This window comes from Centruroides vittatus, unplaced genomic scaffold (assembly GCF_030686945.1).
Source record: "Centruroides vittatus isolate TY-2023 unplaced genomic scaffold, ASM3068694v2 contig_199, whole genome shotgun sequence".
Lineage (NCBI taxonomy): Eukaryota > Metazoa > Arthropoda > Arachnida > Scorpiones > Buthidae > Centruroides > Centruroides vittatus.
The window spans coordinates 926,680-950,552 of record NW_027121224.1 but is presented as its reverse complement, the minus strand read 5'-3'; the positions used below and the strand labels follow the sequence as shown (position 1 = coordinate 950,552).

At 29.9% G+C, this 23,873-nt stretch overlaps 4 protein-coding genes across 7 annotated transcripts in view; 2 read left to right on the top strand and 2 right to left on the bottom strand.

Annotated features, from left to right (window-relative positions):
- LOC136970486 (protein C19orf12 homolog) overlaps positions 1 to 8,178 on the bottom strand; it is a 31,405-nt gene extending 23,227 nt beyond the window's left edge. For 2 of the 3 annotated variants that reach the window (XR_010879990.1, XM_067264934.1), the window contains exon 1: positions 7,843 to 7,958. The gene's annotated coding sequence lies outside the window, so the exon portion shown is untranslated. Of the gene's footprint in view, positions 1 to 7,842; positions 7,959 to 8,076 lie in introns of those variants that run through there. The other variant, XR_010879991.1, reaches the window with a different exon arrangement.
- LOC136970495 (uncharacterized) lies at positions 156 to 2,138 on the bottom strand. The gene has a single exon (XM_067264941.1). The coding sequence runs from the start codon at positions 2,136 to 2,138 to the stop codon at positions 156 to 158; it is 1,983 nt and encodes a 660-aa protein (XP_067121042.1).
- LOC136970494 (uncharacterized) lies at positions 2,158 to 3,930 on the top strand. Its single transcript, XM_067264940.1, has one exon. The coding sequence runs from the start codon at positions 2,158 to 2,160 to the stop codon at positions 3,928 to 3,930; it is 1,773 nt and encodes a 590-aa protein (XP_067121041.1).
- A 254-nt stretch (positions 8,179 to 8,432) lies between the features above and the next one.
- Positions 8,433 to 23,873, top strand: part of LOC136970484 (tumor protein p53-inducible nuclear protein 1-like) — a 31,460-nt gene continuing 16,019 nt past the window's right edge. Inside the window, exons 1-3 of one of the 2 annotated variants that reach the window (XM_067264932.1) lie at positions 8,433 to 8,631; positions 11,098 to 11,229; positions 22,329 to 22,763. In XM_067264932.1, coding sequence (XP_067121033.1) covers positions 11,112 to 11,229; positions 22,329 to 22,763 — 553 coding nt within the window. In that variant the 5' untranslated portion in view covers positions 8,433 to 8,631; positions 11,098 to 11,111. The remainder of the gene's footprint in view (positions 8,632 to 11,097; positions 11,230 to 22,328; positions 22,764 to 23,873) is intronic. The other variant, XR_010879989.1, reaches the window with a different exon arrangement.

Sequence of the window (23,873 nt, the reverse complement as noted above, 5' to 3'; positions counted from 1 at the left end):
AATGGAACAATTCTTTAAACAGAATTAGAACAAAAAATAGAATGCCAGCAATAACATAATTTAAATTTAAAAAATAAAATAAAAATAACATGAAATAAAAGTAACATAAAAATAGTACAAATTAAACAGTAAAATAAAACAAAGTATTAATATAATTAAATGTAGTAAAAAGATTTCCATGCACTAGATAGACTATCAGCATCTCTATGGTTGATGCAACCTTTGGTATTATGTGCCTTGTAAATCTCGAGTTTTTCAATGTATTTAATAAAATGTTTGTTAGTGGCAGTCTTAATTATGGAAGCTTTATCCCAATAAATATTGATATCTTGTTCTTTTGCAAAGGCTGCTAGTACAGTACTGTCCAAGTGTTTAGTAATTGAATATTTATGCTCCTGCAACCTCTGTTTTAAAGACCTCATGGTAGCACCAACATAAACTAACTCTGAATTAAAACGGTAGTCAGTTAATGGGATTGAATATACTCCTGATGTGTTGTTTCGATTTAGTTTCAACTTATCGTTCCGTAGAATTCTGTAAATCGTAGGATTACGTCGATAGATCATTTTAACATTGTTCTTGCGAGCTATTTTCTTAAAGATGGAATGTAGGAAAGGAATATAGTTGAGAACTACTTTTCGGTCTTGGCTGGTGGTAGTAGGATGTTTATTTGTTGGGTTACAAAATTTATCAATAAGAGCGTTAATCTCCCGTAAATGATATCCTTGTTGTACAGCTATTGTGCGTATGTAATTTAGCTCTCTATATGTGTCATAAATACTTGTACAGTGGGTATAGGCCCGTTTTATCCAAGATCTAAAGGCTGCATGTTTAAAGTTGCTGGGATCGAAAGAATTCTTTGGAATAATAATAGGAAGATAGCTAGGCTTTCGATAAATGTTCGTCCATATTTCACCAAATTTACAAGTGATGGATAGATCCAGGAAGTTTACATTCAGGTCACTTTTTTGTTCCAATGATAGCGTCAAACCATATGGGTTGTTATTCATTTTGTTAAGGAACTCGCTAGCGTTATTAATATTCCTCCAAATGATGAACACATCATCCACATATCTTGCATATAAAATTATGTCGTTGTTGAAGATAGGCAGTACTTTATTTTCTAAACGTCGTAATACTAGTTCACATAAAACTGGGGATATTGGGCTCCCCATTGGAACTCCTCGTTGTTGTAAATATGTGTTGCCTTCAAATGCAAAAAACGAAGTATAACAAATTAGGTGTGCGAGTTCTAATATGTGTTCATGAAATTTTGTAGCATTATTAACATTCGTAAAAAGGAAATCTCTTATCTCGCAAAAACAAGGTGGTAATTTTATAGATGGAAATAATGCTTTAAAATCCATTACGGTCATAAATTCATTGTCTTCTAGGCTAATATTTCTGAGCATATCCACCAGTTGAATAGAGTTATTAATAGTATACGGGTGATCTTGAAGTCGTGGCTGGATAAATCTAACCAGTTGTTTCTCAAGTTCAAACGTAGGGGAGCCACATTTTTCTATAACAGGTCGTATCTGACAGTTAGGTTTATGGGTTTTGCCAAAAGCGAAGATTCTCGGTGTTCTTGGTGCTTGTACGACAGAGTTATGCATACATAACTTGCGAGCTAAGGGAGTTGAAACGAATTTTTTAACTCTCTGTTGTAGTGATTCTAAATATTTGTCAGGAGCACGTTGGCATTCGGTGTCCCTGATGTAATCCTGCAGTTTATGGTTGTAGGAATCTCTTTTAAGGAGCACTACTCCTTTGGACTTATCAGCCTTGATAAGCACTACCTTATTTGTATGTAGCCATTCTTTGGCATTTTTAATGCAATTGTGGAAATGAGTGTTCTTGGAAATTCTTTCTTTAGTTGTGCGAAATCTTGTTTTCCATCGTACGTATTCTTGACTTGTAGGATTCATTTCCTTAATAATCATTTCAACATTAGGCACAATGATATCAGGGGTTGGTTGAGGAGCAGGAGCAAACAGTGGTCCGTATTTTAATGCTTCCAACAGACAATCGGGAGGTGTGATGTTATCCCATGCCGTTATAACGTCATTATTATGAATGCGTGGTTTGACGTTCTGGTATCGTAATAACCATTTCAGTTCTGGTAACGTAATAACCATTTCAATGATTATTAAGGAAATGAATCCTACAAGTCAAGAATACGTACGATGGAAAACAAGATTTCGCACAACTAAAGAAAGAATTTCCAAGAACACTCATTTCCACAATTGCATTAAAAATGCCAAAGAATGGCTACATACAAATAAGGTAGTGCTTATCAAGGCTGATAAGTCCAAAGGAGTAGTGCTCCTTAAAAGAGATTCCTACAACCATAAACTGCAGGATTACATCAGGGACACCGAATGCCAACGTGCTCCTGACAAATATTTAGAATCACTACAACAGAGAGTTAAAAAATTCGTTTCAACTCCCTTAGCTCGCAAGTTATGTATGCATAACTCTGTCGTACAAGCACCAAGAACACCGAGAATCTTCGCTTTTGGCAAAACCCATAAACCTAACTGTCAGATACGACCTGTTATAGAAAAATGTGGCTCCCCTACGTTTGAACTTGAGAAACAACTGGTTAGATTTATCCAGCCACGACTTCAAGATCACCCGTATACTATTAATAACTCTATTCAACTGGTGGATATGCTCAGAAATATTAGCCTAGAAGACAATGAATTTATGACCGTAATGGATTTTAAAGCATTATTTCCATCTATAAAATTACCACCTTGTTTTTGCGAGATAAGAGATTTCCTTTTTACGAATGTTAATAATGCTACAAAATTTCATGAACACATATTAGAACTCGCACACCTAATTTGTTATACTTCGTTTTTTGCATTTGAAGGCAACACATATTTACAACAACGAGGAGTTCCAATGGGGAGCCCAATATCCCCAGTTTTATGTGAACTAGTATTACGACGTTTAGAAAATAAAGTACTGCCTATCTTCAACAACGACATAATTTTATATGCAAGATATGTGGATGATGTGTTCATCATTTGGAGGAATATTAATAACGCTAGCGAGTTCCTTAACAAAATGAATAACAACCCATATGGTTTGACGCTATCATTGGAACAAAAAAGTGACCTGAATGTAAACTTCCTGGATCTATCCATCACTTGTAAATTTGGTGAAATATGGACGAACATTTATCGAAAGCCTAGCTATCTTCCTATTATTATTCCAAAGAATTCTTTCGATCCCAGCAACTTTAAACATGCAGCCTTTAGATCTTGGATAAAACGGGCCTATACCCACTGTACAAGTATTTATGACACATATAGAGAGCTAAATTACATACGCACAATAGCTGTACAACAAGGATATCATTTACGGGAGATTAACGCTCTTATTGATAAATTTTGTAACCCAACAAATAAACATCCTACTACCACCAGCCAAGACCGAAAAGTAGTTCTCAACTATATTCCTTTCCTACATTCCATCTTTAAGAAAATAGCTCGCAAGAACAATGTTAAAATGATCTATCGACGTAATCCTACGATTTACAGAATTCTACGGAACGATAAGTTGAAACTAAATCGAAACAACACATCAGGAGTATATTCAATCCCATTAACTGACTACCGTTTTAATTCAGAGTTAGTTTATGTTGGTGCTACCATGAGGTCTTTAAAACAGAGGTTGCAGGAGCATAAATATTCAATTACTAAACACTTGGACAGTACTGTACTAGCAGCCTTTGCAAAAGAACAAGATATCAATATTTATTGGGATAAAGCTTCCATAATTAAGACTGCCACTAACAAACATTTTATTAAATACATTGAAAAACTCGAGATTTACAAGGCACATAATACCAAAGGTTGCATCAACCATAGAGATGCTGATAGTCTATCTAGTGCATGGAAATCTTTTTACTACATTTAATTATATTAATACTTTGTTTTATTTTACTGTTTAATTTGTACTATTTTTATGTTACTTTTATTTCATGTTATTTTTATTTTATTTTTTAAATTTAAATTATGTTATTGCTGGCATTCTATTTTTTGTTCTAATTCTGTTTAAAGAATTGTTCCATTTTCAATTTAAAGAGTAACTGAAGAGGACTATTAAAAATAGTCGAAAACGTTTTTATTTTATTAAATTTTACTTGTTTGCTGGAAATACCAAGGTGTTTTGTTTTCATTCTGTTTATATTCCAGTAAGTGATTTATTTTTTATTATTCTAATGGCTACACCGGCTAAAAATTACAGAAGAATAGTTATCAAACTTCAGAGGGCTAAAGGACAATTTGAATTCCTGTTGCAATGCCGGCTTAATAACGTTTTTCCAAACTCCATTCAAAGGATACGGCTACCAAACAACTGTATCTCTCTATTACCAAGACTGAAATATCTGTGCCTTAATAAGGCTATCCGATCTTCTAGGCGTCTTTATTATGCCTTATTACATAAACTGATTCTTTTGGAGGAAGATTTATTTAAACAAGATCCAGTTCTCCTTATGGATGTTAATCATAAAGTTATCAACTTAGCTTGCTCAGTTGAAAAAAACTTAAAACGTAAATATGTCAAGAAACTGAAATGGTTATTACGATACCAGAACGTCAAACCACGCATTCATAATAATGACGTTATAACGGCATGGGATAACATCACACCTCCCGATTGTCTGTTGGAAGCATTAAAATACGGACCACTGTTTGCTCCTGCTCCTCAACCAACCCCTGATATCATTGTGCCTAATGTTGAAATGATTATTAAGGAAATGAATCCTACAAGTCAAGAATACGTACGATGGAAAACAAGATTTCGCACAACTAAAGAAAGAATTTCCAAGAACACTCATTTCCACAATTGCATTAAAAATGCCAAAGAATGGCTACATACAAATAAGGTAGTGCTTATCAAGGCTGATAAGTCCAAAGGAGTAGTGCTCCTTAAAAGAGATTCCTACAACCATAAACTGCAGGATTACATCAGGGACACCGAATGCCAACGTGCTCCTGACAAATATTTAGAATCACTACAACAGAGAGTTAAAAAATTCGTTTCAACTCCCTTAGCTCGCAAGTTATGTATGCATAACTCTGTCGTACAAGCAACAAGAACACCGAGAATCTTCGCTTTTGGCAAAACCCATAAACCTAACTGTCAGATACGACCTGTTATAGAAAAATGTGGCTCCCCTACGTTTGAACTTGAGAAACAACTGGTTAGATTTATCCAGCCACGACTTCAAGATCACCCGTATACTATTAATAACTCTATTCAACTGGTGGATATGCTCAGAAATATTAGCCTAGAAGACAATGAATTTATGACCGTAATGGATTTTAAAGCATTATTTCCATCTATAAAATTACCACCTTGTTTTTGCGAGATAAGAGATTTCCTTTTTACGATATGGTTTGACGCTATCATTGGAACAAAAAAGTGACCTGAATGTAAACTTCCTGGATCTATCCATCACTTGTAAATTTGGTGAAATATGGACGAACATTTATCGAAAGCCTAGCTATCTTCCTATTATTATTCCAAAGAATTCTTTCGATCCCAGCAACTTTAAACATGCAGCCTTTAGATCTTGGATAAAACGGGCCTATACCCACTGTACAAGTATTTATGACACATATAGAGAGCTAAATTACATACGCACAATAGCTGTACAACAAGGATATCATTTACGGGAGATTAACGCTCTTATTGATAAATTTTGTAACCCAACAAATAAACATCCTACTACCACCAGCCAAGACCGAAAAGTAGTTCTCAACTATATTCCTTTCCTACATTCCATCTTTAAGAAAATAGCTCGCAAGAACAATGTTAAAATGATCTATCGACGTAATCCTACGATTTACAGAATTCTACGGAACGATAAGTTGAAACTAAATCGAAACAACACATCAGGAGTATATTCAATCCCATTAACTGACTACCGTTTTAATTCAGAGTTAGTTTATGTTGGTGCTACCATGAGGTCTTTAAAACAGAGGTTGCAGGAGCATAAATATTCAATTACTAAACACTTGGACAGTACTGTACTAGCAGCCTTTGCAAAAGAACAAGATATCAATATTTATTGGGATAAAGCTTCCATAATTAAGACTGCCACTAACAAACATTTTATTAAATACATTGAAAAACTCGAGATTTACAAGGCACATAATACCAAAGGTTGCATCAACCATAGAGATGCTGATAGTCTATCTAGTGCATGGAAATCTTTTTACTACATTTAATTATATTAATACTTTGTTTTATTTTACTGTTTCATTTGTACTATTTTTATGTTACTTTTATTTCATGTTATTTTTATTTTATTTTTTAAATTTAAATTATGTTATTGCTGGCATTCTATTTTTTGTTCTAATTCTGTTTAAAGAATTGTTCCATTTTCAATTTAAAGAGTAACTGAAGAGGACTATTAAAAATAGTCGAAAACGTTTTTATTTTATTAAATTTTACTTGTTTGCTGGAAATACCAAGGTGTTTTGTTTTCAAGACATTTCCCACAATCTTAATCCCCATATCAAACTAAGAAGTTCCAGGAGAAGAAGCAACTTTAGATTTTGAAAAAATATATGTTACACTCACACCACGGTGTGATCTCAGACAACTGTAAATTTTAAACTCATTAAAATGGTAAAATACTGATCTAGAACTAGCACGCATACTACTCAACTGCTTAGTACACACTAACTTAAAGATACGTGAAAAAACAACCTTTTAACTTTATACCAGTGACGAATAAATGTGTCAAGTAGTCTGCGAGATCACATGACGATGGATAAGAGTTAATAAATAAAGCATTCATCACTAAAAGAATTGAAATTCAATTCTTCTAGTAATGAGTGTTATATAATGTATATATAAACACTAAATTATTTGGTATTTAATAGTTATATAATGCCTTATGAAAAAAACTATATAGAATACCCTATAAAAAGAATACGATACTATTAGCACACCATTTATATGCAAGTGGCAAAACTCGATCAACATTTTCAAATAAATTCAGTATAAACACTAATTTCACTTAAATGTACCAGTAAAATGAAAATTATACATTTAACGAAAGCAGATAAACAAAAAATTGCTTAATTTTGTAAACTAAATAAAACTAATCGAATAATGATTTTGGTTCTATTTCGAATCATCCTTAGCTTGCAATTTAGATTTATATGGTAAAAAAACATAAAAATTAAAATCATTAAAAAAATCTGGTATTTTAAAGTCAAGCAACAATAATTTCAAGCAATATTACAACACACACATAGGGAAAAAAGGTAGAAATTTAATCATATTTAATTCTTACTCATACGGATAACTTTGCTTATTAATTCATTACACAAATAATCTAAGTTTGATAAAATTGTCTTTTTTTCCCTATATCTATGTTGTAACATTGCTGAGTATTATTATTGCTTGACTTTATAATAGAAGAATCATTAAAAAAAATTTTGCTTTTTTGAGATTTTTCAATTCTCAAATTTCTATTGAAACAACTCATAAAATGCTTTTTACTAACTTTCAAAGAACCAATAGACCTAAATTGTAATAGTATTTGTAATTTGTAATAGGCCTAATATCCTGTGTTTCTAACTGTGCTTCTATAATAATAATAATAATAATAAAAGCTGAATTCAAAAAACCATACAAATGATTATTCATGCATTTAAAATATTAAAATAACTTTTAATGTAATTTAATAAACCATTTATATGGTGAAATTGTGATTAATTTAATTTAAAAGTAAACAATCTTCTTATATAATGTTGTTGTTATCAAGTTACAAAATTATATTAAGCCTAACTATATATATAAAATTACCTTTTATGTAATTTATTCTTATAATTTAAAGCCGAATTTTAATAATAATAATAGTAAATAAAAAAATGGCAATTAATGTTCAATCTTTTCTGTTTTCGTAATACATGATTATTAAAAGTGATAAAAATAGTTATCTGTTTCATTGTACTTATTTTGTCCTTCCGGCTTTAAATTATTTTATTTAAAACCGATTTATTATTATTTTTTTAATTTACGAAAAGAGTAAAAAATTACTTATTGCAAAATAAACAGCTAAACACTGACGCAATTTTTTTCATAACATCACGTGGTCGAGTTGACTCATCATCCTCAATATTATGTTATCTCGTGTCAAATGACGTAATCGAAATTGACGTAATACTCTATTAGATAAAACGTAACTACTTGTTTATTTACATATATATATTTTATTTTTATATTTTTATTTCAAAAATTTTCTAAGATATTTATTTCTTAATATAATTTTCTGCATATTTTATTCGATAAAAAAATATTTAATATTTTGAAGTTAATTTCGGCAAAAATTCGATTGTTTAAAAGTAATAATAAAAAACAAAATGACGCAAACAGCTGAGTTGAAAACTTGTTTTCCTATTTGTTGCCAGATCGTGACGTCATAAACCCAGACCAGCTAAAACAAGTCAACAAAAGAACATAAACAAAATCGTAGTTGACAATTAAAACTTTATTTTCTCTTAAAAAATTACTGTTTTAGTTTATGTTAAATATCTTTGTTATTAAATTAAGCATTTAAGTTGTTTATATTTCATCCAATTTATTTATTAAAAGGTAAGTTTATTGTCATATATAATAAAATTTCAATTGTTAAATGATTTTTTATGGTGTATAAAATTTCAAGTTATTATTAAATAATGCATACAATTTATAAATTTAATTCTGTCTTCTTCAAATACATCAAGTAAAAATTTTATTAAGAATTGATGTGAATTTATATATACAGTACATATATAAATTTAATGATTTTTGAATGAATATTTTTGACTTTACACTAGTTTATTTAGTTGGGAGCAATTAAGAAACCTGTTGTTGAATTTTTTATATTGTTACAATATTCCAATTATTACTATGTCAATAAAATGTAATACGCAAAAAACCATTACTATTGCAACAGTTTATAAAATACATTTATCGCAACAAAACTGTCAAAATATTCTTTATCAGATTTGATAACGCTTCTTTATTATTATTATTTTTTAATTCTTTGATAGTTTTTCAATCAATAATTTTTGTAAAAAATACATATATCACTTAATATATTAAAAAAAGGTAAGGTATAAGGATATGTTTTTCTTTTATATATCCTATTGTAACTTTTGTAAGGGGCTTGTAACCAAGATTCCATTAGCTAATAACAAAGGAAAGCATCAGAAAAAGTAATGTATAAACTTTGTTTCAATGCTGTGATTATTTAATAATTGCTATAAATTTCAGATATGTACAGTACAGTATTTTGCTTCAAGTTTACTTTTAGAAATAAAAAACAGCATGACTATTTTTTTTAACAAAGTTTTTAAATGTTTAAAATTTCTATATTTGATCTTTACTGGTTAAAAATGTTAAATTATATGATTTATTTTATTGTAAATGAAAAAAATGCTTTATATTAGTAGCCATATATTTACATTAAATTCACTAGTAATAATAATATTGAAAAAAAAACTTTTAGAAATGGATAATTAACAAAACAATAGTTTTTTTTTTAATTTAGAAATTTTAAATTTACTTGTTTTTTGAATCAGCTTTTAGAGTTCTCTTTATACTACGTTATGTTTTATTTTTAGAAAGAAATTTAAAAAATAAAAACAGTTTTTAAACTCTAAAATCTTGATCCAGTAAAAACATATTTAAACTAAAAAAATAATAATAATTTTCATAGGAAATCTAGTTTATATTTTGTCTAAAAATTTTTTAAATTATAAAAATTAAATAGGTTAAAAGTTTAAAAATATCAGCATTTAAAATATTAATATTTTCCTTGTGCTTTATTCTTTATTTCAATGTCAAAATCACTTAACAATTTCTATAAATGCTAGTTGTTGTGTACTTTGCTTCAAGTTAACAAGTCTTCAAATCCAAAGTATTGTTATCAGCTCTTGTATTAACAAATGAGCTTTGTGCCCTTCCATGCTATTATCCTATTAGGTTGTTACCTTTATTGTATTGAAATCCAAAATATATTAGCCTAGTGTTGCTTTTATTGTAGTATAGATTTTAAAATGTAGAAAATGTAGAAATGTAAAGATATTTATTAAACCTATAATTGGATGACAATATTTTATTCATAATTTTATATAAATTCTCTTTGTTCTTAATCAAGTGATACTTTTCCATATTATATTTAATTGTTCTATTGTGTTATTAATTACATAATTATAAAATACTTTATTTTGAAGATTTTGGTTTATTTTAGTTTTCTTTTTTAATTTGTATAATATAGGCTAAATAGAAGAATATTTGTAAAAGGTTACAAACATTTATGAAAAAGAGAGAGAGTTAGTTGAAACATAACAACAGTCATATGATGAAAGTTTATTAAGAGACAGATATGATTTGATATGAACAAATGTTTCTAATTATGAAGACAGATGCAGCATAAAAAAATATGATAAGAATAAGTTTATTGGGGTTAGTGTAGACATAAATGACTGCTTATGTGAACATCAATAAATAGTTCACTTACCTAGAATGTGAACTAGTTAGAAGAAAATTTCCTTCTTGGATCTGCTTTCTTTTATATTGATAGATAATTAAGATAAAAAAATTTTTTTTGAAGTCACCATTAAAAATTGAAATTTTGAACAAAAATCATTTATGATAATCTTCCTATTAATAATCTTTTGCTAAATTATTAGAATCATTTATTCTTAATACATGAATTACAGACAAAAGCAAACAAAATGTATTCTATTCTTCTACAGCAGTAAATGAATTTCAAAAATGTTCTGAATTTTATAATAATAAATTCTAGTGTAATAGATTTGACTGATTTAAAAAAACAAAAAGAAAACAATATAAATGACATATTGATAACAATTTCATTATGATTTTAATTAAATTTAATATTGAAAATTAATATAAAGAAAATATAAAATAGTTTATATGAAAATATTGTTTAATAAAATATTGATTCTTTGATACAGTACTATATTGTTATAAATTAGATTAAAATTTGAGCTTTTGGAAAATATTTAGCATTTTTTATTATTAATAATAATTATAAATAATTTTTTACAGATTACTCATATATTATGTGGAGTGGAATTTCAAGTTATTTATTTAGGAGTGAAAAAGAAATAGATAATGAAAATGAATTTGTATTTAATACTGTTGAAGATGATGAAGAATGGTTATACGTGGAAGTCAGAGGTATTTCGTTTTAAAATTATATTTTATATAATAAATTAATAAGATCAATCATTAGAATTAAAAATATTGTATTATAATATGGAGTTAGCCTTTGTTTATTATATTATTCAGATTTTTTTTAAATCTAGTTTTTTGATTATTTATAATTTTTTCTAATTCATTTTTAGATTTTTCTAAGATTTATTATTATTCGTTAATTATATGATTTAATAATAGATTATTTATTAAGATTATAAAAATTTTTATATGAAACAGTATAATAAATTACCAGTTATTATAATTCAGCTTCTTATAAGGAAGTCTTTACAAACTACATCAATGTGATTGCAATTTTATATTCTAAGAGCCAATCAATTTAATACAGGAATTCTGTATGCTATGCAATAATAAAAAAAGTAAAATCAAAATTAAACTATATAAAATTTACATACTTTTTTGGAAAAGTATTAAAAATTATAATAATTTTTATAATTATTTAAATTTTTAATTTGAGAAGTGTTTGCATGGATGTTTAGATGTCAAGTTTTAGTTCTGATGACTACACATAAACCCAATATCCAGCAGGAACTACAGAAATCTACATTTTGTAGTCCCTGCTAGATATTCGTTTTATGAATATCTGTTAGGCCCAAGGACCGAAATCACTCATTGAGTGAAAAAAACAACCACAACGCGTTGCAGTCATTTCAAAACGGCCACGAAGCAAAATTCGCGTCGTGGCAGTTGTAAAAACAACCACAATGTGTTGTGGTTAACTCAAAACGACCACAAAGCGAAATCCATGTCGTGGCTTTCATGATATTTGATTACTACGTGTTGTGGTGATTAAGAAAAGCCATAACGCATTCTGAATGTTAGTTAATGCAACCACGATACAAAGGATAGGTTGTAACTTATCAACGGGCGCATTGCAAACACTTGTGGAGTTTGTATTGTGTTCATTCTTGACCAGGGCTGCCATTTTAAGGAAATTATCTTTTTCTAGAGTAATTTCAACCTCTCAGATTAATGTTTTGGGTAGTCTTATATTTAGGGTAAATCTAGGGTAAAACTACCCTGTGTTCTGATGCTATTACTCATCGCTCCACAAGTTTTGCTGGAAAAAGTTTTTGCTTGAAACCATTCTGTTTTTCCCTATAACTGGAGGATAACTAGGATAGGACAACAGAAGCTAAAGAAATAATGCAGATTGATGCTAGGTACATGGGTGTAACTCTACAGTGATACTTCGGTTTTCGTCAATAATCTGTCCGAAAACAATTGGCAAAATCTGAAACCGAAGTCAACGAAAACTGAGGTATTGCTGTATATTACACCCGAGTAGGATTTCGCTTTTCTCAACCTTCATGCCATTGAGCCATTGGCACTCTCCATATCAGATGTAAATTAATACCTCTGATAAAGCCTAAAAATCCTAAGACATTTTAGTTATTAAAATTTTCAAAAACAATGAATTAAGAATTGTTCTGATTATTATTTCACAATGATAGTACAGGGATCTGCGTCATTGAATCATTCGTCTTATTTTTTTTTATTCGAGCTTGAGCTTGAGTTTGGAGCGTTTTCTCAATTTAGGGTAATTTTCTGCAGTTGAAATTAGTTTGATTGTTTTAGTTAGGGTGCCTAATGTTGATAGTGGATGTACAGCTCCCAGAAATGTTTTAGCTGTTGTTATGAGCATTAATCCATCAGGTCTCTCTCTATCAGTTAGGAAACAAGGAAAGTCTTCTCGATCAACTTTATGCTTGTAATGAATTTACAATTTCTACAGTAACTTTATTAACATTCAGAACGCACCCTCAACTTTATGAACACTTCGCTTAGCATCCATGTTAACATCTGGAAGTAAGCAAGGGTTTATAATGTGTCACTGTAAAAGATACTGTATTGATAAAAATGCAAATGTCGCTCAAAGAACATAAAATGCATGAATAATTAAATGTTGTTGTAAAGTAACCAAGTTAAATTTCTATATATGGTAAATAATTTTGTTACCTGCATATATAAGATGATTGAAGATAAATAAATCATAATGAAAGAGGAAGTTTTATTTTCTTATCATCACCTCGTTATTAATTAACATCCAGTGTGGTGGCTTTTAACCATAATAAATCTGTCGCACAGTGGTTTTTTAAATTTAGCAGCTGATTTTTATTTTATCGTGTATATCAAGGTAGGTACCTACAAGTATATGTAATTAGACCTTTAGCACTTTTTAGCAAAACAAAAGAAACAAATGTGTATTTTTCTCCATATATATGTTATTTATTTGAAATTTTTTAAGTATGAAAATTAAATTTCTAGGAAAACTTGTAGAACTAATGTTATTCGGCATTAAAAATTGTAAATAAAAATGTTTCGAGCCTAGAATCCATATTTTAAAGTTACGAACCACTGTGCGTCGTATGATCCTGTATTGGGGTTGCATTAGCTAACGTTCAGAATGCGTTATGGCTTTTCTTAATCACCACAACACATAGTGGTCAAATATCATGAAAGCCATGACATAAATTTTGCTTTGTGGTTGTTTTGAGTTAGCCACAACACATTGTGGTCGTTTTTTTTGCTCAATGAGCGATTTCGGTCTTTGAGCCTAACATATCCATTTAATTACGTATACAGTAAGACCTTGCTTAATGCTGATTCGATATAACATGGTCTGCTTGTAGCCTAAAAAAGCTCAAAATTTATGCTGATTCAAATTATCGTATCATTTCATTGATTAGTATATAATATGATTATTTATGAACACAAACCAATCGGCAAAAGGTGGAAATTCGTCGTAGCACTGTACTTCTCTTAAATCTATGGTGGTTTTGTGCAATTTTGGAAAAAAATATAACATCATGGATACCATAGGAAATATTGACTTTGCTTGGCAAGAATTAACTGATAAATTCAAGAACAGAGTGTAGAAGAAGTTATGGCTGAAGGTATCCAAGAATTCTCAACGAGAAGAGCCTATCACTATATTGTTAGGTTGACCAAATTGTCAACCTAATCAATACAGCAGGACTAGGAGATGTAGACGATCAGGATATTGAGTAGTTACTGCAGGTTTCTGGTGAGAGCCTTACCAACTGTCTTTGGTAAGGTTCTCACCAACAACAACCTTCAAGAACTGGCAGAACAAGGAATTCATATAGAACTGGAAAATAGTGATTCTGAAAATGAAGAACCCAAAGAATTTCTCTACAGATTTCCTTTAGTAAAAGTTTGGTAATGTTTGAAATCGTTGATCAAATTGTAGCGAATGATCCAGATTTTGAAAGGAGGCAAAATCAAGACAAGATGTTTTGGATGCGATCTTCTGCTACTGACATTTGCTTAAGGAAAGAAAAAAAGCGACAAATGAAACTACATGACTTCATCGCAAAAAAGAATTTCAGAAAAGCCAGGACCTTTGTCACAAAAAATGAACTTTACATTTCTGTGTACATATGTTTGTTTGTTATTTAACATATATTGTGCAAATTAATATAAAAATAACTTAATATTAATAAACAGATTTTACTTTAATTTTATGTAGAATTTATTTAATAAAATCTGGATAGGGGAACACACGGAAAAAATCGCATGTTCCCCTTTCCCTATTTGCTCTATGTTAAAATGATCTCATTTAATGCTGTTTCATTTAGCGCTTTGTCATCTAGGAACGTATCTTCAGCGTTTAGCAGGGTCTTACTGTACTTAGTTTGTCTTTGAATTTAGTTCTGATGTATAAGAAAAGAATTATCTTTTTATTGAATGAATTATTTTGCAACTTTGTGAAAAAGTAATAGAATATATGTTATATTATGAAATCTTTTGGCTTTAATATAATATCATTCCTAGCCAAATTCTGAATTAGAGTGAAAAAATCTTAAAGCAAAATTTTTGTGAAATTTCTGTGCTCAAAAATCACTTTAAGTTATAGTATACAATGTAGAATAGTATCATTTGGTTGCAATTTGAAAAAAATTGTAGACTTATAAATTCCCACTGTTATCCATCTGTCTGTATCTTTCCTTAATCTCAAGAATGGAGGAAGATAGATGAAAGATGAGACCAGATGTGGAAACCTTAGGGGCAGAAGGCCTTGATTAACTATATATGAACTTCCAAGGTAAACTGGAAGTCTTGTTATTTCAACTCAAAAATTTTCCCATGAAAGGTGTTAGATATATGGCTGGCACAATTCTATTGTTAAAGGAAATGTATGATGTACAGGGACAAGCCACTACTAATTTGAGGTAGAGAGCATATATTTTAAGTTAAATAAATTAAAAATATGATTGTCACAATGCCAGAATGCAATTTTTAATGTCACAACAAATAATTGCTTATTGTATTTAATATACATCTTCTGTAAATGTAATAATGAATCTGTTTTTTAAATTTTATTATTTTCCCTATAATGTTGACAATGCTTCAATGGTCTTCAAGGTCTATGCAATTTAAAATTCTTCTTTTGATTTTATATCTCTAGAAAGATTTTTACAAAGAACTGCTAAAAAGTTCTTTTAAAGCTATAATTTAACTGTACTATATTATAAATTTTCTTTGAAAACTTTTAATTTAAATATTAACTAAGAAATTAAGAAAAATTAATATAAACTGAAAATTGAACATCATATTATGATACTATATAAATTCACATCTTATGAGAATAATAAATAATTTTGATGTACAAAAATGAGTAATATCTTTCTATATTAAAAATTAAGATAAAAATAGTAAATCATTTTTTTATGTGAGAGAATTTGAATAAATTGAAACTGAATATTTTCTTTTTGAAAGTATAGTGCTAATAAATTTTAAAAATTTATATCACCATAAAGAACTTATCAATGAATCTGTGTCCAAAAAATATATTCATAGAAATTTGCCTTATTTGACTATTAGTGTGCAGAGCAAATGTGTGTGACAAAATACAGGTCTGACAAGCAGTACATTATTAGCTTTCACTGATGCTGAAATCTGGCTAAGTCACTTCAATCCCGAGAACAAACAAACCAGCACAGTATAGTAATTACCATCTCCCTCTCAAAAGAAAAGAGTTGCTCTACCAGTTGGCAAGGTCTTCACTTTCTTTGATTTCTAAGGATTAGTGTACTATCATATTGTATCACTGTATGCAACAATCATTTTGACAGTACTACCTGCAGTTCTGCAAACACTGTTTAATTACTCGTACATCTGCAGAAAATAAACCATTCTCCATGCAAGTGCTGGTTGGTAGCTGCATCATCACAATATATTGCTAATGTGGTGACTGAATTTTGGCTATAAAAAACATCTTAAAAGTCCCACATTCACATTCCCACCATATAGCCTGTTTGATGTCTAGTGACTTTTTTCCATTCTCAGCATTGAAGTCAAAATTACAGGAAACAATTTCCTATCTACAGCAGCAGTGGTCAAAGCATCAGAGGCAATTCTGAAGAACATCTCAAAGGATGGGTTTATTATGTGTCTTTAAGGACTGGCAAAAATGATGATAGAAGTGAATTGAATATCTTGAGGAATATTTTAAGAAATACCACAGTTGCTACTTCCTAGTGGTTGTCTTGAGGAAAAAAATTAGTTTTGTTTCAACTTGCCATCAGACATTTAATGTTTTAATAGAAAATTCAAATCTAATTTGTAGTGTTAATTTAATTTCTAATTTTTTTGAAAATTATTTGAAAAACTAATTTATATAAGAATTATTTTTTGATTTTAAAAGATTAATAAAATGATCAAAAATCAATTTGAATTTAGGCAATTAACTCCTGAAAAATGTATTAATTAGTTGTTATCTAATTAATAACCATAATTTTAGTAACATTATTGATTTTTGCATCTAATTGATTACTATTAAACATTTTAATTTATTCAAGATCAAACTATTAATAAGCATCCATAATTTCAATTTTGTTGTTTGTACTGATTTAGGATTTATAATGTTATAGATTTCATTTGAGATAGTAAATTTATCAGTTTTTTTCTATATAATTTTGAAAGAACGTGAATAGTTAATTCTAAATCATTTAATTCTCACTCCTAAACCTTTAAGTTTCCAGTAAGACACGAATTCCACTAAATAAACAAACATTTTTGATTCTCTACTGAGATCTGCTTCAAGTTCATAATTATTCTAATTATGGAACATCAAGAATTTGAATAATTGTGCTAGATTTAATGTATAGACAAGAGACCCCCCATATCTGTATATTTATGCATTGGCTCATTCTTATGTGAATAATATATAATTATTGATGGGGATGTTCTTCATATGCGTATTTACATGCATACAATAACGTGTTGTTGTCTTTGAAATTTAAACAATTCCCCGACCTGCTTGCTTTATAAATTTCGAGGAATTCCAGGACCCTGATGTGGTCTATCTGGAATGATTTTCTTATGCGAGCAGTGTTCTCTAAGTTGGCGTGTATATCTGGGTCTGTGGCATATGTTGACAGGGCGATGGTGTGCTTTCCTTTGTCGATGTCATATTTGTGTTCCATGATCCTTTTTCATAAAGACCTTTTGGTCGATCCAATGTAGACTAAGTCTCTCTGGAACCTGTGGTCCCTGATCGGGAGGGACACTGTACACCCCTGGTGCCCACAAGTTATCTGGTGTGTCTTTCGCATTCCTTAGTAGCGAGTAAATTGTTTGAGCTTCTTTTATGCTATTTCTTTGTATAAGGTTTTTGTTGTACTCTATGACCAAGTGTTTCACATTACGGTTCCAATCAGGAATCCCGTTGGGCCCCCCTGGTCTGTGGTGTCGCACCACCACAGACCAAGTGGGGCCCAGCGGGATTTCCTAAAGGATATTGCCACAGACCACGGGTACAAAAGGGACCTAATTCATAGTTTAGCTTGTGACTGCTATAGGCCATGCATGGGGCATTGCAAACGAAGATGATAGGAAAGAGGATCCCCCTCACTTATAACCCGCATTTAAAATCAATATATAATGCAATTGCCAAGAAGTGTGAGATCAATATAGTGTACAGGAGATGTCCGTCTATTTATAACATACTAAGGAATGGAAAGGACCATCCCAATTCAGACAGATTACCGGGAGTCTACAGGGTCCTGGTAAGAGATGGCAGATGCAATAGAGAAGTGGTATATGTTGGCTCCACCATATGTTTGTTCATTAGCGGTAAGATTAAAGGAGCATAAGTCAGACATACTATACAATAAATGCACAATGGCCCTTTTGACTTATACAACGGACTCAGACATCACAGCTGACTTTAAAGAAGCATGTATCATCCTCACCACCCCGCATCATGATCACCTCAAAGTGTTGGAGGCAATGGAAATATTTAAGGCGGGTTGCAAGTCCACATGCATTAATTTTAAAGAAGAAATGTTGCTTTCCACAGCATGGCAAGTCCTAATGGACGATAGCGTTTGATTTTATATTGGTTTTATAATGGTTTAAATTGAAACTAGTGCACATTTCAAATCTCATACTAATATCCAATATTTGAATATCTTGGAATACATGCACATTTTGAATCAGAAATTGAATGTCTTCTAAATTGAAATTTGAAAATTGAATGAACAGCTTGCAACGGATTTATGTAAAAGCCTGAAGAAGAGCCCAGAAAGGGCATTGAAAATGTTCGCAATAATAGAACATTTTTGCTCCAGTTATTTGGTTTAAGTAAAGTTGATTTTATATTCATCCCAATGTGTTAAGAAGTTAAATATTTGTTTTATTATATACAGTCAACAGGATTTCTAAATTTATCACTCAAAGACAATTCAGTTAAATGGGATTTGTTTTTCATTATGCCACATTATACATAACATTGTTTTTAACAAGTATTTACTAGCAAGAAAATACTTGAAAAATATTTTGCTGAATCAGATTTGATATATGTCTAAAACTAGATATTTTTTATGTAAGTACTTTGTCTTGAATTTTAATATGTACCGTACATTATTTCATTTAACTATCATTATTCAAAAATTAAAATGTGCTGATAAAATATGCAATGGAAATTGAACTATGGTTTGTATATGGTTTGTAAATTTATGATATAATTCTTTTTCTTTCATTATTTGAATAAAATTACTTCTTTCAGCTAAAATAATGTAGAAAATATGGCAGCTTTTTGTGAAGCAATTATTTTAAGATTTTATCAAATTTCTGCAGAAAATTGAAAAAACTTGTATATAAAATGTTGCATATAAAACAAAACTTGAAATTATAATGACTAAATTCAATGAATCAAACACATTGGCTGCCAAAAAATTTTTCTAGTCATTGCTTTTCTAGAAAAATTTTTTGGCAGCCATTGCTTTTCTATTTATAATCAATACATTGTGATTGCTGGCAAATTTTTTTTTCTTTTTATGAATGTTAATGTCTAGAATAAGAATCAGTCATGTCTACATCATTATTTGTACAAGTAACAAATAATGATTATTTTGAAGAAAAGCTTTCTTTAAAAACAAAATAATAATAATAATGATAATAATAACTTATTGGTCTTCTCTTTGGTCCAGTGCTGTTACGCACAATGCTGATGCAGACTGGATCAAGGAAGAGAATAAAAACTTGCACAACATACCAACTATGCCCTGTGCTGAAATAAACATACATGATTTCCAATGCACTGTTAACAGAACACACAACTGAAAGACACCTGGTATAGACAACATTCACAATTTCTGGTACAAAAAGTTTACATCACTGCACCAGGAACTAGCTAAACACCTAACACACATCATCATCAATCCACAAGACATGCCAAAATTTCTTACTCAGGGCATCACCTACATGAAACCTAAAAACAACAATACCACAGACCCCACACAATACAGACCAATTACATGTCTTCCAACACTCTACAAATTATTGACATCCTGTATTGCAAACAAAATATACAAGCATGTTGAAGAACACAACATTCTTACGAAACAACAAAAAGCTTGTTGTAGAAATCACAGGGAATGCAAAGAACACTTACTCATAGATTCAGTCATTCTATGGCAAGCACACAAACAACACAAACATACACATGGGATATGTAGACTACAGAAAAGCATTCGACAATGTTCCACACAGTTGGCTGCTACATATTCTACACATGTATGAAATAATCCATCACTCATTGCATTCTTCCAAAATACTATGCAGCACTGGAGAACAACACTACATCTCAGAGTTAGTAACACTTCCATACAAACAAACCAAATATTCATTAGACAAGGAATTTTTCAAGGAGATTCCTTGAGTCCTCTCTGGTTCTGCTTAGCCCTGAACCCATTATCCAACATGTTAAACAACACTACAATATGGCTACAATATCAGACATGAAAAAACAAACACAGTTTACACTGTCACATCTCATGTACATGGATGACATAAAACTTTATGCATCCACACAAAAACAACTTCATCAACACTACAAATCACACATTCATACACTAACGACATACAAATGGAGTTTGGCCTAGACAAATGCAAAACACTTCACATAGAAAAAAGGAATCCTGAAGAAAGAAGACTTTGTACTTGGAAATGGGGACATTATTGAATCTATGGAAGAGGGTGAGTTCTACAAGTATTTAGGATTCCAACAGGCCAAACTAACAAAACATGCACAAATAAAGCAAAAATTAATTAAAGAATACCAAAGTAGGTTAAATGCTATTCTCAGAATACAGTTAAATGCAAAACACACAGTTAAAGCAATAAACACATATGTCATCCCAGTACTCACATATTCTTTTGGAGTTATACATTGGACTCACACAGATCTCGAGCAACTCCAAAGGAAAACAAGAACAACACTTACTAAGCATAAACAACATCATCCTAAATTTGCCACAGAAAGATTAACCCTTCCACGTAAAGATGGTGGACATGGCATGATTGACATAGTTAACCTTCACTACAAACAAATACAGTCACTGTGAGAATTTTTCTACAAAAAACAAGAAACATCACAGTTACATAAAGCAGTAACTCTAGCGACTCAAATAACACACCATTAAACTTACACTCACATCATATGGACACACACAACATATAAAAAGCATACACCGTTAAGCATTCGTGGGCTCGAAAAGCATTCCATGGCCCCTATGACCTGGCCCAGGATTTTGTTGACAAAACTGCATCAAACAGCTGGTTAGCTCGGGGATGCCTCTTTGGGGAGACGGAAGGATTCATGATTGCCATACAGGATCAGGTCATAAATACTAAAAACTACAGAAAACATATACTCAAAGATACAACATTCACAAATGACACATGCAGAAAATGTCACATCATGCCAGAAACTATACAACACATCACTTCTGGTTGCAAGCTCTTGGCACAGACAGATTATTTACATAGACATAATCAAATAGCAAATATAATACATCAAGTGCTTGCAAAAAAACACAAATTAGTAGACATCCACGAACCATACTACAAATACATTCCACAGACAGTATTGGAAAACAACACGCACAAAATGTACTACGACAGAGCCATAATCACAGATAAAACAATTTAACAAAACAACCACAGTCCGACTAGAACGCTTTCGGTTAACTGACGTTTCGGTTGATCGGCTTTCGGATAAACGACGCTCTGCTGTAGTTGCTTTCTTTTAGAACTGGTTGATTTTATTTAAAATTTATATTTTTAACTTTTTAAATCTTTTGTGTCTGGCTTAGCATATGGCAAAATATAAAACAGTTTTTACTAAATAAGCATTTAAATTTTACTTTAAATAATTTTTATGTTCTAGGCCAAAAAATTTACAACAAAATTATCCATTTAACTAATAATTCGAACTTGTTACAAAACATTTTGATGCTGGGTAGTTATAACATTTTTAATGTTATCTTTGTGTACTTTTCTTATTAGCAACCATAACTGCTATTAGATCTTCTTAGAACTATTTTTAAGATTTGTATTTTAAAGACACTTAAACATAATACATATAAAATCTAAATATTAAGGTGTTAAAATTATAGTTTTTGCTTTACCTTCACTATATTTATTTAAACTTTAAATTTAATATATTAAATTTTAAAAATCATAATTAATAATTATATTAATTATGTGAAAAATTTTATAATTGTTTGTTTTTTTATAATTTTTATTTTTAGATTTGAAACCAAAAGAAAAGACAAAATCACAGAATGATACACCAAATTCATATTTATTACTACCAGATGTTGTCTTACAAACAAATGATACGAAGCAAAAAACTCCAATTTCAAATGAAATGGATGAAAGCTGGTATATAACACCACCATCCTGTTTTACTATTGACTCTCCTGTGCCTTTAGAGACTTCTCCATTAGAAAATCTTCTGATTGAACATCCTAGTATGAGTGTGTATGGATCAAAACTTCCATCTTCTTTCAAAAACTATTTTTGCCAAAATGTCAAAATTAAATCAAATAATAAAGATGAAATTGATAAGAAGTTAAAAAAAAATGAGCACAATAAAGTCTACTCCAAATGTAGTCATATGCCAAATGAAGAAAATTATCATATTAAACAAGGAATGTCCTATGTGTCAAATAAAACAAGAACAGGTATGTACACAGAGAAATATATATTTGATTTTAAATTTTTTCTAACTTTATCCAAAATAACTTAAACAGTAACACATCAAAAATAATTGCAAAATGCAGTTATTTTGATTTGTGATTGTTTAAAATTTGCATATTTATCATTACATAGAAGTATATTTATTAAAGAGAGTATATTTTTCAGGTTAAATTCAGTATATGAAATGTAATTTTATATCATTTATCATATCATATAATATGTTTTGAACATGATGATAATTTTGAATATAATTTAACTACTTCTCTAAATTGTTACAAATGTTGCAAATATTTATGAATAATTTAGTAAGATAAAATGAAGACAGAAGAGGAAAATATATATTTTATCAAAGAAATAAGAGATGATGATCATAATAAATCATTATATTTTTCTTAAAAATTTGCATTGCATTGTATTTTTACATTGAATGTATGCTTTTTCACAATATTTTATTGTTATGAATTATTAGATGATCATCTTCAATATAGAACTAATATAAATGTATAGTTTTAGAATGTTTTTCATGCATGGTTTTGAATTGGATAAATATTTTATTAATAGAGTAATATGTTCTCCAGGCATAAGTATAAAATAGTCTAAAGAAAATGAAAATGATTATTCTGAATCTTTGAAGTATAGACAATTACAAATATCTACATACTTTGTGTGTGTCAATAGACAAACATTTAATATGTAATTAGATATATAATGTAATATTGTTTGTCTTATATCAACTGGATAAATCTCTTCATGTTTAAAATAAAACTGTCTATAACTTCTCCATATAACATTACTTACTCCTGTTGCAGTACACATTTCAGATTAAAACAAGTTCTGAGTGAGAACTGTGATTTATCAATATGCTTTCCTTTAGCTTCCTAGACATACTCTATCAGATTTTGATTAGAAATATTGCTGACCATTCTATACAAGCCATATTTCCAGGCCGAATCTACGTGGATATGCATTATCGTCCACTTTCAAACACTTTCAAACAGATAGATTGGAGGTTATAAGATTTCATCCTGACAATGTATATCACAGACAGAATCTTCAGAGACATAGCGATCTGTATGCCATACCATGCATGTCTA